Source organism: Oncorhynchus tshawytscha, unplaced genomic scaffold, assembly GCF_018296145.1.
Source record: "Oncorhynchus tshawytscha isolate Ot180627B unplaced genomic scaffold, Otsh_v2.0 Un_contig_588_pilon_pilon, whole genome shotgun sequence".
Taxonomy (NCBI): Eukaryota; Metazoa; Chordata; class Actinopteri; order Salmoniformes; family Salmonidae; genus Oncorhynchus; species Oncorhynchus tshawytscha.
This window is the reverse complement of record NW_024609810.1, coordinates 252,723-268,476: the sequence shown is the minus strand read 5'-3', so window position 1 is coordinate 268,476 and position 15,754 is coordinate 252,723. Positions and strand designations below refer to the sequence as shown.

The window sequence follows — 15,754 nt, the reverse complement described above, 5'->3', positions numbered from 1 at the left end:
AGAGGCTCTATACAGTAGCAAGGCTTTATACAGGCACCGGGTAATCGGGCTGATTGAGGTAGTATGTACATGTAGATATGGTTAAAGTGACTATGTATATATGATGAACAGAGAGTAGCAGTAGTGTAAAAGAGGGGTTGGCAGGTGGTGGGTGGAGGGACACAATGCAGATAGTCCGGGTGGCCAATGTGCGGCGGCACAGGTTAGTCAGGCTAATTGAGGTAGTCTGTCCATGAATGTATAGTTAAAGTGACGATGCATATATGATAAACAGAGAGTAGCAGCAGCGTAAAAGAGGGGTTGGGGAGGGGGGTTGGGGGGGACAATGCAAATAGTCTGGGTAGGCATTTGATTACTTGTTCAGGAGTCTTATGGCTTGGGGGTAAAAACTGTTGAGCCTTTTGGTCCTAGACTTGGCGCTCCGGTACCGCTTGCCATGCGGTAGTAGAGAGAACAGTCTGACTGGGGTGGCTGGGGTCTTTGACAATTTTTAGGGCCGTCCTCTGACACCGCCTGGTGTAGAGGTCCTGGATGGCAGGCAGCTTTGCCCCAGTGATGTACTGGGCCATACGCACTACCCTCTGTAGTGCCTTGCAGTTGTAGGCTGAGCAGTTGCCGTACCAGGCAGTGATGCAACCAGATGCTCTCGATGATGCAACTGTAGAACCTTTTGAGGATCTGAGGCCACATCTTTTAGTTTCCTGAGGGGGAATAGGCTTTGTCATGCTCTCTTCACAACTGTCTTAGTGTGTTTGGTGCTCTGTGAAAGTGTAAATATCAGTTCAATTGTACACATTCTCCTCCTCATCATAACCAAAAATGAATGATTGAAAAACACTGTATCATAGAGAGACCTAGTAATAATAATAATAATGATAATATACTGTAGTAGTAGTATTCAACATCGGAACGGATCAACTACGTGCGCGTTACTGCTCAATCGTCACATGATACAGTTGCTGCTGCGTGATGACATCACAGCTAGAGGCAGGTCAAGTTACTGTAGTTCGGTTTCTTCTTCCTTGTTCTTTCCCTTCAGTCATCTACCGGCCCGGGCGACCCAAAGCAAAGCAGACAGACATAATGTCCCATCAAACGGGCATACAAGGTAAACACGCGCATTTCTGCTTATTGTCTCCAGCTGTTGAAACCACAACGGAATAGACGATGCAATCGTCGTCCATGACAGATTTGATTTAAAAGGATTAAAGTCATACGGAAAAAATAATGTTGTATGTGTGTCGTTCTGCATCATCAGCGAGAATAAGCAGTGCTTTCTGCTCTGTGGAAGTTGCTTCGGGCTTCACGGTGCACTGGGCGAATGAGAAGAATCTATGACAAGTGTATTCAGCGATGCGTTGTACTAATATGGTCGTGCTGCTGCGATTCAACTGAGATTGTTACGCCGCATAAACACTAGCAGTTTGTCCTCAAGCCCCGTGCTGCTGCAGCAGGCTCTGGTCTGTAACGCGTGTTTCAAAGGTCTTTTACAAGGGAACAAGCCGCCCATTCATCAAATGCCTAAAGTTAATCTGGGTGACATTTATGGCCAAGATTACTGTTGCCCTTTTGATGTTTGTTTGTTTTGGGGATGAGATATCGTTTGATGCAACTGTGTCGATTTTTATGTAACAACTGACTGTCTAGTAAAATGTGGGTCACCTATTTTGGCCAGTAGGCTATCAGAGCTATCTTTATTTATCATGGCACGACAAAGTGTTATACAATTACGGTACATTGAAGTCATTGCTGTTTTTGGTTTTGCTCTTATGCGTCTTGAATACTTGACGTTCATTCTCTGTCTCTATACTATAGTCAATGACCCAAGATAGATCAGCTGCCTGTACTAATCTTTTCTTGAAACCATTTTTTGATAAACACACCAATCCATATTTCATTTGACCAGTATATTCTACACTTGACTGTTAGGTAATAGGCTATTCCCCATGCTTGTGTTCCCTGAATGTCCCTGTTGTATGAATAACCGACGTCTCTCTTGAGCCAATGTGTGTGAATAAAAAGGTGACTGCTTGCTTTGACTTCACAGCTGCGGAGGAAGTGAAAGACGTCTTTGCTAAGGCGAGGAACGGAGCCTATCGCCTGCTGAAGGTCGTCATTGAGATGGGTGAGTATGTAGCCTGCCTACAGCTGCCTAGCCTACAGCTGATCAACTCAATCACACCTATTGATCAGAGATGAGTCCTACCCATCGCTGTATGCAACATGATCAATGGGTAAAAAGATAAGTTCAGTAGTTTGTTGATTGGTTACAACTGGTTATATTTACTGTGATGTTGAAGACATACTGTGATCTGAAAAGTAGATTGTATTGTACTGAATTGTATTTCACTGTCTTGTACTGTATTGCAGTGTGCTTTATTGTATTGTACTGTATTAGTTATTACACTTCATGTCATTTGTAAGATATCTGTTGGTTGGTTGCCTTTACTGCAATCTCAGATACTGTATATCTTACCTGAAAAGACAGAACAGAATTGATGTATGTTGATATGTACCTGTTCCCATAGTTACATATTGTATATCACTGTAATAAATCCACCATGTCCCTCCTTGTTGTTATTCCAGAGACTCTGGTGCTGGGAGGCACCAAGCATGTGTCTAAGAAGTGGGACCAGGAGTATGATGCCTATGTGCTGCCTCTCCTACAGGAGGACATGCCCTCCTATCTCCTGTACAGGCTGGACTCTACTAACAACCAGGGATATGAGTGGATCTTCCTGGCCTGGTCACCTGACCGCTCACCTGTATGTTGATATGTTTATCTGTTTCTTTCTGACTTTGTTCATTTATCAATATATTGGTTGGGAGCAAATTCTCTTATTTTTTGTTGTTAGTCAAGACTACCTCTGGAATGCCATAGACATGACAGTTTTTACTTCACTTAAACTACTGTTTCACCTTCTGAACACAACTGTCATGGTGTCCGTTAGGGCATTTAAAAGTCTCTCTGTTTATTCCATAGTCTAATAAGCCAGAATACTGTCTACAATAAGACTCTCTTTAGAGAACTATGAACCCACAGTCTAGTCCTCACTACAGGTAAAGCACAACAGGGAGAATGTAACAGGCCACACACAGTGCTGCTTTCAAACACACATCTGGTCTGTGGTTAGCTAACTATAGAGGAGGAAGCCTTACCACTGGGTGAGAGAACTGTTGACTTTAAACAGGTTTTTAGATAAAGGAAAATCCTCTTATGGTTCATATAAGTATTTCAAAAGCTGCCCCCATTTGAAAAAAGTGTTTATTTATGCTTAGCTAATGCCAACATTTTGAAGAGACTGTTGAGCAAAAAGGCTAGCTTATTGTTGTGCTAAACTAGCATATTTGCAATTCTAATGTTAGCTAGCAGGAAGCATGAACCTGGCTTCCATCCCAAACCTCAATGAAACAACCAAAATGGTCAATGTTTCTGAGATGTCTGTATGAAATAGCATTGTGTTCTTGTTTAGATTGCAACCTACAGTCATATTTAGCTGTTAGTGCAGTACTAAAAACATGAATTCCTCCCACTTCTATAGGTTAGACAGAAGATGTTATATGCTGCTACAAGAGCTACACTGAAGAAGGAGTTTGGGGGTGGACACATTAAAGATGAAATATTTGGCACAGTGGAGGTATGTTGACAAATCTGAAGAAACTCCTCATTATTTTCTGGCTTATTGGCCTAAGTGGGCTTGCAGTTTTGGCAATAACGTTTCAAGGAAAGTCGCTGTTGGTTGCGCCATTTGTCGCTAGGTGACATCATGACATGTTTATGCTGTCCCTCATTCCCTCATGACAAATTATCCAACGCAAAACAAAATGGAATCCTTTAAGGACAACTGAAAGGAACAGATTTAAATAATTAAACACCACACAAAAAATAGAGTAGATAGCTTTTTGAGAAAATGCTATTTTTTAAAACTTTCTTTTAATGATTAATATTATGTATGCCTTGGAGAGCTGTGGGGTCATTTAACAACAAGGAAGTGGTTTAATAAATTCACTTCACTCTTTGCAGCATTGGGGGGAGGCTGGGGAGGGAGTGAAGAGAGGATCCTATATAAGCACTGCTACTCTAAATGTGAACCCTGACCTCCAGTCCACCTCTCTCACGGTCCTCTCTCTCCCCAGGATGATGTGTCGCTGAGTGGGTACAGGAAGTACCTGATAGCACAGGCTGCTCCACAACCACTGACTGCTGCTGAGGAGGAGCTGAGGCAGATCAAACTGAGTGAGGTAGAGAGACACACACACACACAGATGTACATACACTCTTAGGAAAAAAGGTGCTATCTAGAACCTAAAAGGGTTCTTCGGCTGTCCCCATAGGAGAACACTTTGAAGAACCCTTTTTGGTTCCAAGTAGAACCCTTTTAGATTCCTTGTAGAGCCCTTTTGAAAGAGGGTTCTTCATGAAACCAAAAAGGGTTCTATCTGGAACCAAAAAGGGTTCTCCTATGAGGACAGCCGAAGAACCCTTTTGGAACCCCTTTTTCTAAGAGTTTACACACACACACACACACACACACACACACACACACACACACACACATAATTTCCACAACAAAGTACTTTGCAGCTAGCACGTTTGGATTTTTTTTTAAATTATTAGGCTTTAGTGGAGAGAGAGAGGCATCGAGCAATTTACAGCAGGCAATCAATAACAGATCAATGAAGTGGAAAGATGTTTACACACTAGACTAAACAGCCCAACTTCTGCCCCAGATCCCCCTGGCTGCATGCATTCATAATAATACTATGAGGCATTTTTCTATTTATATCGGTGTGATGATGTCACACACACACACACGTTTTGATCTTCTTTCCTCATGGGGGGCCAACAATTCAAAATCCTATTTTCCCTAACCTGAACCGTAACCCTGAACCTAGCTCCTAAATCTAACCACCAACCTCTTAACCTAACCCTAATTGCAACCCTAAACCTAACCCTAAATCCTCATGGGGATGTGGGAAATGTCCCAACGAGGGATAATTTTCCTTGTTCTACTATCCTTGTGGGGTCTTTTGGGGATTTTCAGTCTCCACAAGAATAGAAGAACCAATTTCCCCCCCCCCCACACACCCACACTCCATGAAACAAACAGTCTCAGCAGGTTGATATGGGTTGTCCCTGTAGGCTGGAGGAGACTAGACCAGATAACTCCTCTCTGCCAGTCCATTTGGTTTATTTATTCATCTCTGTATACCCATCAGACTTCATACTAAAAGGTTTATCGTTCCCAACTAAACATTCACACTGTAAAGCATAGTAAAAATAGCATGTGCATTTACTTCACCAAAAACACATAGCACCTTTTTTTCTGAGAGTGTATCTGGAACCTAAAAGGGTTCTTCTGCTGTCCCAATATTATTAAAAAAAATAATAATTGTATTAAATATGACAACTCTTTCAAGAAACCTTTTTAATTCCAGGTAGAACCCTTTTGGTTCCAGGTAGAACTCTTTGGGGTTCTATGTAAAACCCTTTTCACATAGGGTTCTGCCTGGAACCAAAAAAGGTTAGCCTGTGGGGACAGCCGAAGAACCGTTTTAGAACCCTTTTTTCTAAGAATGTAGCTTCCTATACCAGTGGAGTGTAGCTTCCTATACCGGTGGAGTGTAGCTTCCTATACCGGTGGAGTGTCGCTTCCTATACCGGTGGAGTGTCGCTTCCTATACCGGTGGAGTGTCGCTTCCTATACCGGTGGAGTGTAGCTTCCTATACCGGTGGAGTGTCGCTTCCTATACCGGTGGAGTGTAGCTTCCTATACCGGTGGAGTGTAGCTTCCTATACCGGTGGAGTGTAGCTTCCTATACCGGTGGAGTGTAGCTTCCTATACCGGTGGAGTGTAGCTTCCTATACCGGTGGAGTGTAGCTTCCTATACCGGTGGAGTGTAGCTTCCTATACCGGTGGAGTGTAGCTTCTTATACCGGTGGAGTGTAGCTTCCTATATAGCTTCGGTGGAGTGTAGCTTCCTATGGTGGAGTGTAGCTTCCTATGTCGGTGGAGTGTAGCTTCCTATGTCGGTGGAGTGTAGCTTCCTATGTCGGTGGAGTGTAGCTTCCTATGTCGGTGGAGTGTAGCTTCCTATGTCAGTGGAGTGTAGCTTCCTATGTCGGTGGAGTGTAGCTTCCTATGTCGGTGGAGTGTAGCTTCCTATGTCGGTGGAGTGTAGCTTCCTATGTCGGTGGAGTGTAGCTGCAGCTACCTGTGTCGGTGGAGTGGAGTGGAGCTGCCTGTGTCGGTGGAGTGGAGTGGAGCTGCCTGTGTCGGTGGAGTGGAGTGGAGTGGAGCTGCCTGTGTCGGTGGAGTGGAGTGGAGCTGCCTGTGTCGGTGGAGTGGAGTGGAGCTGCCTGTGTCGGTGGAGTGGAGTGGAGCTGCCTGTGTCGGTGGAGTGGAGTGGAGCTGCCTGTGTCGGTGGAGTGGAGTGGAGCTACCGGTGTCGGTGGAGTGGAGTGGAGCTACCGGTGTCGGTGGAGTGGAGTGGAGCTACCGGTGTCGGTGGAGTGGAGTGGAGCTACCGGTGTCGGTGGAGTGGAGTGGAGCTACCTGTGTCGGTGGAGTGGAGTGGAGCTACCTGTGTCGGTGGAGTGGAGTGGAGCTACCTGTGTCGGTGGAGTGGAGTGGAGCTACCTGTGTCGGTGGAGTGGAGTGGAGCTACCTATGCCAATATGCCTACAGTGCCTTCGGAAAGTGTTCACACCCTGTGACTTTTTCCACATTTTGTTACATTACAGCCTTATTCTAAAATGTATAAAAAATGTTTTTTTAAACTCTGCAATCTATACACAATAGTCCGTAATGACAAATTGAAACGTTTTTTTTAAATTATTTTTTATTATCAGATGTATTACAAATAAGTACAGAAATACCTTATTTACATAAGTATTCAGACCCTTTGCTATGAGACTTCAAATTGAGCTCGGGTGCATCCTGTTTCCATTAATCATCCTTGAGAAGTTTCTACAACTTGATTGGAGTCCACCTGTGGTAAATTCAATTGATTGGACATGATTTGAAAAGGCACACACCTGTCTATATAAGGTCCCACAGTTGACAGTACATGTCAGAGCAAAAACCAAGCCATGAGGTCGAAGGAATTGTAGAGCTCCGAGACAGGATTGTGTCTGTAGGAAACCTGGCACCATCCCTACGGTGAAGCATGGTTGTGGCAGCATCATCCTATGGGGATGTTTTTCAGCGGCAGGGACTGGGGGATTAGTCAGGATCGAGGCAAAGATGAACGGAGCAAAGCATAGAGAGATCCTTGATAAATCTGCTCCAAAGTGCTCAGGACCTCAGACTGGGGTGAAGGTTTACCATCCAACAGCACAACAACCCTAAGCACACAGCCAAGACAATGCAGGAGTGGCAGGGAAAAGTATCTGAATGTCCTTGAGTGGCCAAGCCAGAGCCCGGACTTGAACCCGATTGAACATCTCTGGAGAGACCTGAAAATAGCTGTGCAGAAACGTGTGTGCCAAGCTTGTAGCATCATACCCAAGAAGACTCTGCTGTAATCGCTGACAAAGGTGCTTCAACAAAGTACTAACACGTTTTTGCTTTGTCATTATGGGGTATTGTGTGTATAGTACATTGATGAGAAGGAAAAAAACGATTTAATCAATTTCAGAATAAGGCTGTAACGTAACAAAATGTGGAATCCAGGGTATCTGTGGACTATATTGCTTGATGTGTATACACCCTCATGACTCCATAAAAGGACAGGGTCATTCTTCATCTGCCCTATAGGCCTATTTCATAGAGCCACCCTCACAAATACAGTAGCCTCAACCAACTGGGAAGGTTTATATTGAGATCCCCTTCCCAATCACCAGCTGTGTGGGCAAGATGATTATCCACTAATCTACATGCGAGTAAAGAGGCTTTCAGATATTTATTATTCATTTGCTGAGAGACCCGTTCCTTGTAATAAGTAGATGGATGAAAAAACAGCAGCCCAATCCTTTAGGTACAAGAGATGAACAGGTCAGTGGCAATCTCATTCAGTCAAGCCGAACATGGCATGTCAGGAGTGTGAATGTTATGAGGGCTGTACTAACACATGAAAGGTCAGTGTAGACCTTTTACATACTGATGTTATTCAATTATTAGTATTTCTATTGGATATTATATTGGATAAAATTATCATTATGATATTATTATCATTATATTATTATTATTATTGGATATATTATTCAGAACAGTTTATTTATCTCATATCACATTGAGATTGTTTTGTTCCATGTAAGACTTTAAATGTTACCACAAGCTTTATCAATTCCTTTTAGTTAAATTCCTTTTAGTTAAAGTTAAATATGTTTTTTTGTGCCTTTTCAAGAATGTATCTTTCTGTTTTATCTTTTGCAAATGATTGGTGACACAAACACAAAATTGGGGTAAGGATAGACTTCCTGTTATAGTAGTGAGTCTAGACTAGCCCGGGCCCTTCTCAAACCACGGCCTGGTGACCAATGTTGGGGTTGTCTTTGTGTGTGTGACACCTAATGACTGTTTTTGTTGTTGTGTTATTTTAGTTCCAGACCATCAGTCTGGGCCTAGGCCCTTCTCAGAAAGAAAGCCTGGTGATTTAGTTAAAACAACACCAAGTGACCATGTGTGTCCGTCCAGGTACAGACAGACATCAGTGTGGATACTAAGCAACAGACTCTGACGGGCGTGGCCTTCCCTATGCAGAGAGACGCCATCCAGGCTCTGGAACAGTTCAGAGAGAAGAAGATCAACTACGTACAGCTGGTGAGTATAGTACATCATAGTGTATAGTATAGTACATCATAGTATACAATAATATATTACAGTACATCATAGTATAGAATAATATATTACAGTACATCATAATGTACAATAATATAGTATAGTACATCATAATATAGTATATACTAATATAGTACATCATAGTATAGAATAATATATTACAGTACATCATAGTGTACAATAATATAGTATAGTACATCATAATATAGTATATACTAATATAGTATAGTACATCATAGTGTAGAATAATATATTATAGTACATCATAGTGTATAATAATATAGTATAATGCATCAAAGTATAGTACATCATAGAGTAGTATAGAATAATATAGGATATAATGTAGTATAGTACACTATTATAGAACAATAGATTCTAGAATATTATAGTAGAGAATACTATATACTAGTATAGAATAATATAGTTTAGTACATCATAGTATATAATAATATGGTATGCTACATCATATTATTGTATAGAATAGTATAATAGTATAATATTAGATATAATAATATAGTATAGAATGTGATAGTATAGAATGGTATTGTATAAAATAATAGTACAGAATAGAATGATATAGAATAATATAGTATAGTACATCATAGTATATAATAATATAGTATATTGTAGAATTACAGAGTTACAGAATAGAATGATATAGAATAATATAGTATAGTACATAATAGTATTATAGTCTAGAATAATACAGTATAGTTTTGAATAATATAGTATAGTCTAGAATAATATAGAATATAATAGTATAGTATAGAATGATAAGGTATTGTGTAAAATAATATAGTACAGAATAGAATGATATAGAATAATATAGTATAGTACATCATAGTCTAGAATAATATAGTATAGAATCATATAGTATATAGTATAGAATAATATAATCTAGAATAATACAGTAGAGTCTAGAATAATATAGTATAGTCTAGAATAATATAGAATATAATAATATAGTATAGAATAATATAGTATAATATAATATGGTATTGTATAAAATAATATAGTACAGAATAGAATGATATAGAATAATATAGTATAGTACATCATAGTCTAGAATAATATAGTATAGAATAATATAATCTAGAATAATATAGTATAGTCTAGAATAATATAGTATAGAATGATATAGTATAGAATAGTACGTCATAGTATCATAAAATAGTATATATTAATATAGAATAGAATTTTATAGTATGGAATCATATAATCTAGAATAATATAGTATAGTCTAGAATAATATAGTATAGAATACGTATGTCACAGTGTATCATAATATAGTATAGCATTTTATAGTATAGTGTGGAATCATATAATATAGAATAATATAATCTAAAATAATATAGTATAGAATTGTATAGTACATCATAGTATATCATAATATGGTATATCATAATATAGTATAGAATGTAGTATTAAATAATATAGTATAGAATGATATATTATAGTACATCATAGTATATAATCATATATTATAGTCTAGAATAATATAGAATATAATAATATAGTAGAGAATAATATAGTATAGAATGATATGGTATTGTATAAAATAATATAGTACAGAATAGAATGATATAGAATTGTATAGTACATCATAGTATACTATATAATATATATATATATATAATAAATATATATATATATATATATAATAATACAGTATAGTCTAGAATAATATAGTCTAGAATAGTATAGTACATCATAGTGTATAGAATGATATAGGATAGTATAGAATGATATAGTATATACATCATTGTCTAGAATAATATAGAATGATATAGTCTAGAATAATATAGTCTAGAATAGTATAGTACATCATAGTGTATAGAATGATATAGGATAGTATAGAATGATATAGTATAGTACATCATTGTCTAGAATAATATAGAATGATATAGTATAGAATAATATAGTGTAGTATAGAATAATATAGTCTAGAATGATATAGTATAGAATAATATAGTGTAGTATAGAATAATATAGTATGGAATGATATAGTATAATACATCATAGTATATAATAATATAGGAAAGTATAGTATCGTAGAGAGACGCCATCCAGTATCTGGAACAGTTAAGAGAGAATAGAACCAACAAGTACAGCTGGTGAGTGTCAGTACTGTCTGGAGTGTCACCTCCTTTTATTAGAGCACAGAGACAGACAATCAGTGTGTTGTTTCATTAGCAGTAGGTGTCTCTGACCAGCATGTTTCTGGATTCAACAATGCCATAGAATTGCCATAGAAGACTACAATGTGATGGCTATAACACAAACTAACTAACTGGCACCATGTTACATGATACTCAAAGCCTTATTGTATTGGATGGTTTACATTACAAAGCCTTATTGTATTGGATGGTTTACATTACAAAGCTTATTGTATTGGATGGTTTACATTACAAAGCTTATTGAGGATTGTTTTTTGAAGAAATGCATCATCATCTGTATCAACAGGAGATAGATTTTAGGAATGAGTGTATCAAGCTGTCCAGCACCACTCCTACAGAACTGAAGGATCTGCCCAAGAGGATCCCCAAGGATGCAGCCCGATACCACTTCTTCCTGTACAAGCATTCCCACGAGGGAGACTACCTCGAGTCTACAGGTAAAGACAACACATTAAAACATTATGAGAAGATATTACGGCATGCTTTTTTTTATACGTTAATATTATACTACACAATCATTTTTTAGCTTGATCTACTCTTATTCATAATTGTATTATGTTAATTAAATGTAATAACAATGTGATAAGGTGGTATTTTAAAGTGGTTTGCTGTGTGTGTTGTAGTGTTCATCTACTCCATGCCGGGGTATAAATGTAGCATCAGAGAGAGGATGCTCTACTCCAGCTGTAAGAACCCTCTCATCGATACTGTGGAGAGCAACCAGCACATCCAGATAGCCAAAAAGGTAAGAGCTGGGTCATGTTCATTATACAACCTGCACATCCAGATAGCCAAAAAGGTAAGAGCTGGGTCATGTTCATTATAGCCAAAAAGGTAAGAGCTGGGTCATGTTCATTATACAACCTGCACATCCAGATAGCCAAAAAGGTAAGAGCTGGGTCTTGTTCATTATACAACCTGCACATCCAGATAGCCAAAAAGGTATGAGCTGGGTCATGTTCATTATACAACCTGCACATCCAGATAGCCAAAAAGGTAAGAGCTGGGTCATGTTCATTATACAACCTGCACATCCAGATAGCCAAAAAGGTAAGAGCTGGGTCATGTTCATTATACAACCTGCACATCCAGATAGCCAAAAAGGTAAGAGCTGGGTCATGTAAGCCAAAAAGGTAAGAGCTGGGTCATGTTCATTATACAACCTGCACATCCAGATAGCCAAAAAGGTAAGAGCTGGGTCATGTTCATTATAGCCAAAAAGGTAAGAGCTGGGTCATGTTCATTATACAACCTGCACATCCAGATAGCTAAAAAGGTAAGAGCTTGGTCATGTTCATTACACAACCTGCACATCCAGATAGCCAAAAAGGTAAGAGCTGGGTCATGTTCATTATAGCCAAAAAGGTAAGAGCTGGGTCATGTTCATTATACAACCTGCACATCCAGATAGCCAAAAAGGTAAGAGCTGGGTCTTGTTCATTATACAACCTGCACATCCAGATAGCCAAAAAGGTATGAGCTGGGTCATGTTCATTATACAACCTGCACATCCAGATAGCCAAAAAGGTATGAGCTGGGTCATGTTCATTATAGCCAAAAAGGTAAGAGCTGGGTCATGTTCATTATACAACCTGCCCATCCAGATAGAAAAAGGTAAGAGCTGGGTCATGTTCATTATACAACCTGCCAAGAAGCCAAAAAGGTAAGAGCTGGGTCATGTTCATTATACAACCTGCACATCCAGATAGCCAAAAAGGTAAGAGCTGGGTCATGTTCATTACTACAACCTGCACATCCAGATAGCCAAAAAGGTAAGAGCTCGGTCATATTCATTATATCACACTGTAGCTAAATGTTTTGCAACAGATCATTTAAACATGCACTTCACATTATATTCATATCAAGTCAGATAGTCCATCCATTTCAGTCTGTTTTTCTTTCATTTGGAACCTGATCTCTCGTGGACAGACTGCGTAAACATAAGGGTCTGACCAAAAATACGTGGGGTTTTAGTTCTGCTTTAACCCATATTATTTGGTACCTAATTAATACAACTCAGGTTCACTGCAGTGAGTCACATGAGTGACTTTCAACAGTTTAAAACACCCCTGTGAAAAGACTGTAACATTATGCCAGTGTAGACTGGATTTTTGCTGCCTTGTATTTTTTCTAGAGTAAGTCTAGTTTGCCCCTCAGTGATGGGATTTATTGTATTCCTATTAGTATCCCTACTAACTGATGCATTCTGATTCCCTCCCCTAGCTGGAGATTGATAACGGTGATGAGCTCACCGCAGAATTCATGTACGAAGAGGTCCACCCTAAGCAGCACGCACACAAGCAGGCCTTTCCCAAACCTAAAGGCCCCGCGGGGAAGAAAGGGGGGCGCCGGATCACTAGACCACCAGGGGATGGCGAAGAAGACTAATAAAACACCCCTCCATTTTAGTCCACAATGGAACATTCCACTTAGTATATAAGAACCCTTTATCTGGTTGACTCCCAAATGGCCCCCCTATTCACTTTATAGTGCACTACTGTTGACTAGGGCCTATAGGGCTCTGGTTAAAAGGAGTGCACTATATAGGGGATAGGGTTCCATGTAGGACATAGACCATTGACATGAATCCCTCCTAATGCCCTTTAACCTCATAGACAACCAGCCTGTAGACTATATGAACTATGCACACACAGACCACCACACTAATATAAGCCATGACACTCAAACCTGTGAACTTACTTACATTAGTAGCTTGTTATTTAGACAGACAGTCGGTGCTGTGTTTTCATGATGATGAGAGAGAGAGTGAACATTTCCCTTTAGAGCTATAATAGCTAATGTTTTTTATTTCTCATATTATTTGACAATGTTTTTAAAATATATGGTTCCTAATCCTGGTTCTGGAGAGCTGGATGTGTTTTTAAGATATATGGTTCCCAATCCTGGTTCTGTAGGTCCTGGAGAGCTAGAGGTCCTGGAGAGCTAGAGGTCCTGGAGAGCTAGAGGTTCTGGAGGTTCTGGAGAGCTAGAGGTTCTGGAGAGCTAGAGGTTCTGGAGGTCCTGGAGAGCTAGAGGTTCTGGAGGTGTGTGAGAGGAAAGACCTTTTTTCTAGTGAGCATGTGATACTGATCTGAACACTTCATCTTGTTATTAGTGCTGATTCAATGCCGACAATGTTGTAGCAGTTCTATAATGCCTTGTGTAAAGTCAATCAATAGAGAATGTTGTTCCACAACCGCTAGCCCTTCAGGATCAGAGTTGAGGACTGAGTTCTATTCATGTGACACTAAATGGAGAAAACAGAGAGGGACCACCTAGACTTGTCCAATAAGAATAGCTTGTTTTCGCTTTCCGTTGATAAATGTTTGAAAACGTTTAGCTATGGTGTGCCTAATGAATAGGACCATGCTGATGTAGAAGCTTGATTTGGGAGAGAAGAGAGGCCATGTGTGGGTCTGTGGATGTTGTTAAGAAGCCTACATTTTACTGTATGCATCTAATTTGTACTACCACTACCATGTCCATAACAACTGTATGATTACATGTCAGTCCAAAATCTAGTTAGAGATTTCTCTTTCCATGTTCTTTTACTGAAGAATGAAAAATCCTATAGAAAGTATTTTTCTAGGTCTGTGATGTACTGTATGTGTGTGTGGTGTTCTGCGACTGAGAGGTCACAGCCTGAATCAGTTGACTGTCAACCGTTATCTGTTTGTCGGTCTGTGTGAGAGAGAGAGTGCCTGGGTGCGTCCGGAATGGCACCCCATTCCCTATATAGTGCACTACTTTTGACCAGGGCCCATCAGAAAAGGCACCCTATTCCCTATATAGTACACTACTTTTGACCAGAGCCCATCAGAATAGGAACCCTATTCTCTATATAGTACACTACTTTTGACCAGAACCCATCAGAATAAGCACCCTATTCCCTATATAGTGCACTACTTTTGACCCAGGTGCCATTTCAGACGCAGACCTGTATGTCAATCAGGGTTGCTCGTTTGTGCATTTCACATCAGTGATATTAATCCCACATAATATGCAATGCTTTTCAACCACAATGCTGCAGGTCTTTCCTCACGTGACAGTGTGTGTACGCATGTGATGTTTATTACAACCACAATGAAGGGAAGGGACTGTGATTCCCAGGTAAAATGTCATGGAGAATCTGTCTACTGATTCCATGAAAAGGCAAACCACTATGACATGTTCATGCTGTACTAGATTACTATGACATTATGTAATTCTGAAGGAGTCCTAGTACCTTGAAACGATCATGTTATGTAATGTCTCAAATGTGTTTTTTCTATGAATTAAATTGTGTAAGGAAATGAAATAAATAAAAATATTTAAATTCCATTCACTAATTTGTTTCTTGCCTGATATATTATTAGTAGCAGAACTACTATGCAAGTTTAGTGACCACGGAGAGGTGTGAGCTTACTGAATAAAGCATTGCTCTCTGAATAGAGTTGGCAGTGAAGGGGGAAATAGTAGGCCAAATCTGCATTTCCCATCACGTTGTAATCCCACTCATTGGCACCAGTGGTAAGGGTAAACCTTTGGCCTGGCACATAAAAGATTACAATGAATAAGTCATGTTGGCTGGCTGCAGATCAGCTGATGTCAGATGATACAAATTAAAGGCATACCTGCTCCATGCCTAATCTGTAATAAACCTTTGTAGTAATGTAGATCTCAATGAATGAAAATGTCTTTCCAGTTATCTCAGAACATTATTTGACCATGACTCACATCAGTTAGATACATAGTAGCCTGTTCATACAGTTCAGCAAATCAGAAATGACCTTTTAAATGCAAATTGTTTGTCAA

General features: G+C 39.5%; 1 protein-coding gene and 1 long non-coding RNA gene across 4 annotated transcripts; both read left to right on the top strand.

Moving 5' to 3' along the window:
- Positions 1-974: 974 nt before the first annotated feature.
- On the top strand, positions 975-15,284 carry twf1b (twinfilin actin-binding protein 1b). 3 transcript variants are annotated; one of them, XM_042318589.1, is made up of 9 exons: positions 975-1,108; positions 2,048-2,125; positions 2,587-2,765; positions 3,543-3,638; positions 4,138-4,242; positions 8,640-8,765; positions 11,247-11,397; positions 11,584-11,705; positions 13,184-15,284. In XM_042318589.1, the coding sequence occupies exons 1-9, from the start codon at positions 1,084-1,086 to the stop codon at positions 13,346-13,348; spliced, it is 1,047 nt and encodes a 348-aa protein (XP_042174523.1). In that variant the 5' UTR covers positions 975-1,083; the 3' UTR covers positions 13,349-15,284. The 3 variants fall into 3 exon arrangements, with proteins under 3 accessions (XP_042174523.1, XP_042174524.1, XP_042174522.1); XM_042318590.1 differs by lacking the exon at positions 13,184-15,284 and adding an exon at positions 11,849-11,934 and having other exon boundaries at positions 11,584-11,759; XM_042318588.1 differs by lacking the exon at positions 13,184-15,284 and adding an exon at positions 11,795-11,934 and having other exon boundaries at positions 11,584-11,759.
- LOC121845977 lies at positions 12,094-12,670 on the top strand. Its single transcript, XR_006082952.1, has 2 exons — positions 12,094-12,487; positions 12,624-12,670. It is a non-coding gene; the product is annotated as an uncharacterized LOC121845977 (long non-coding RNA).
- Positions 15,285-15,754: the final 470 nt, after the last annotated feature.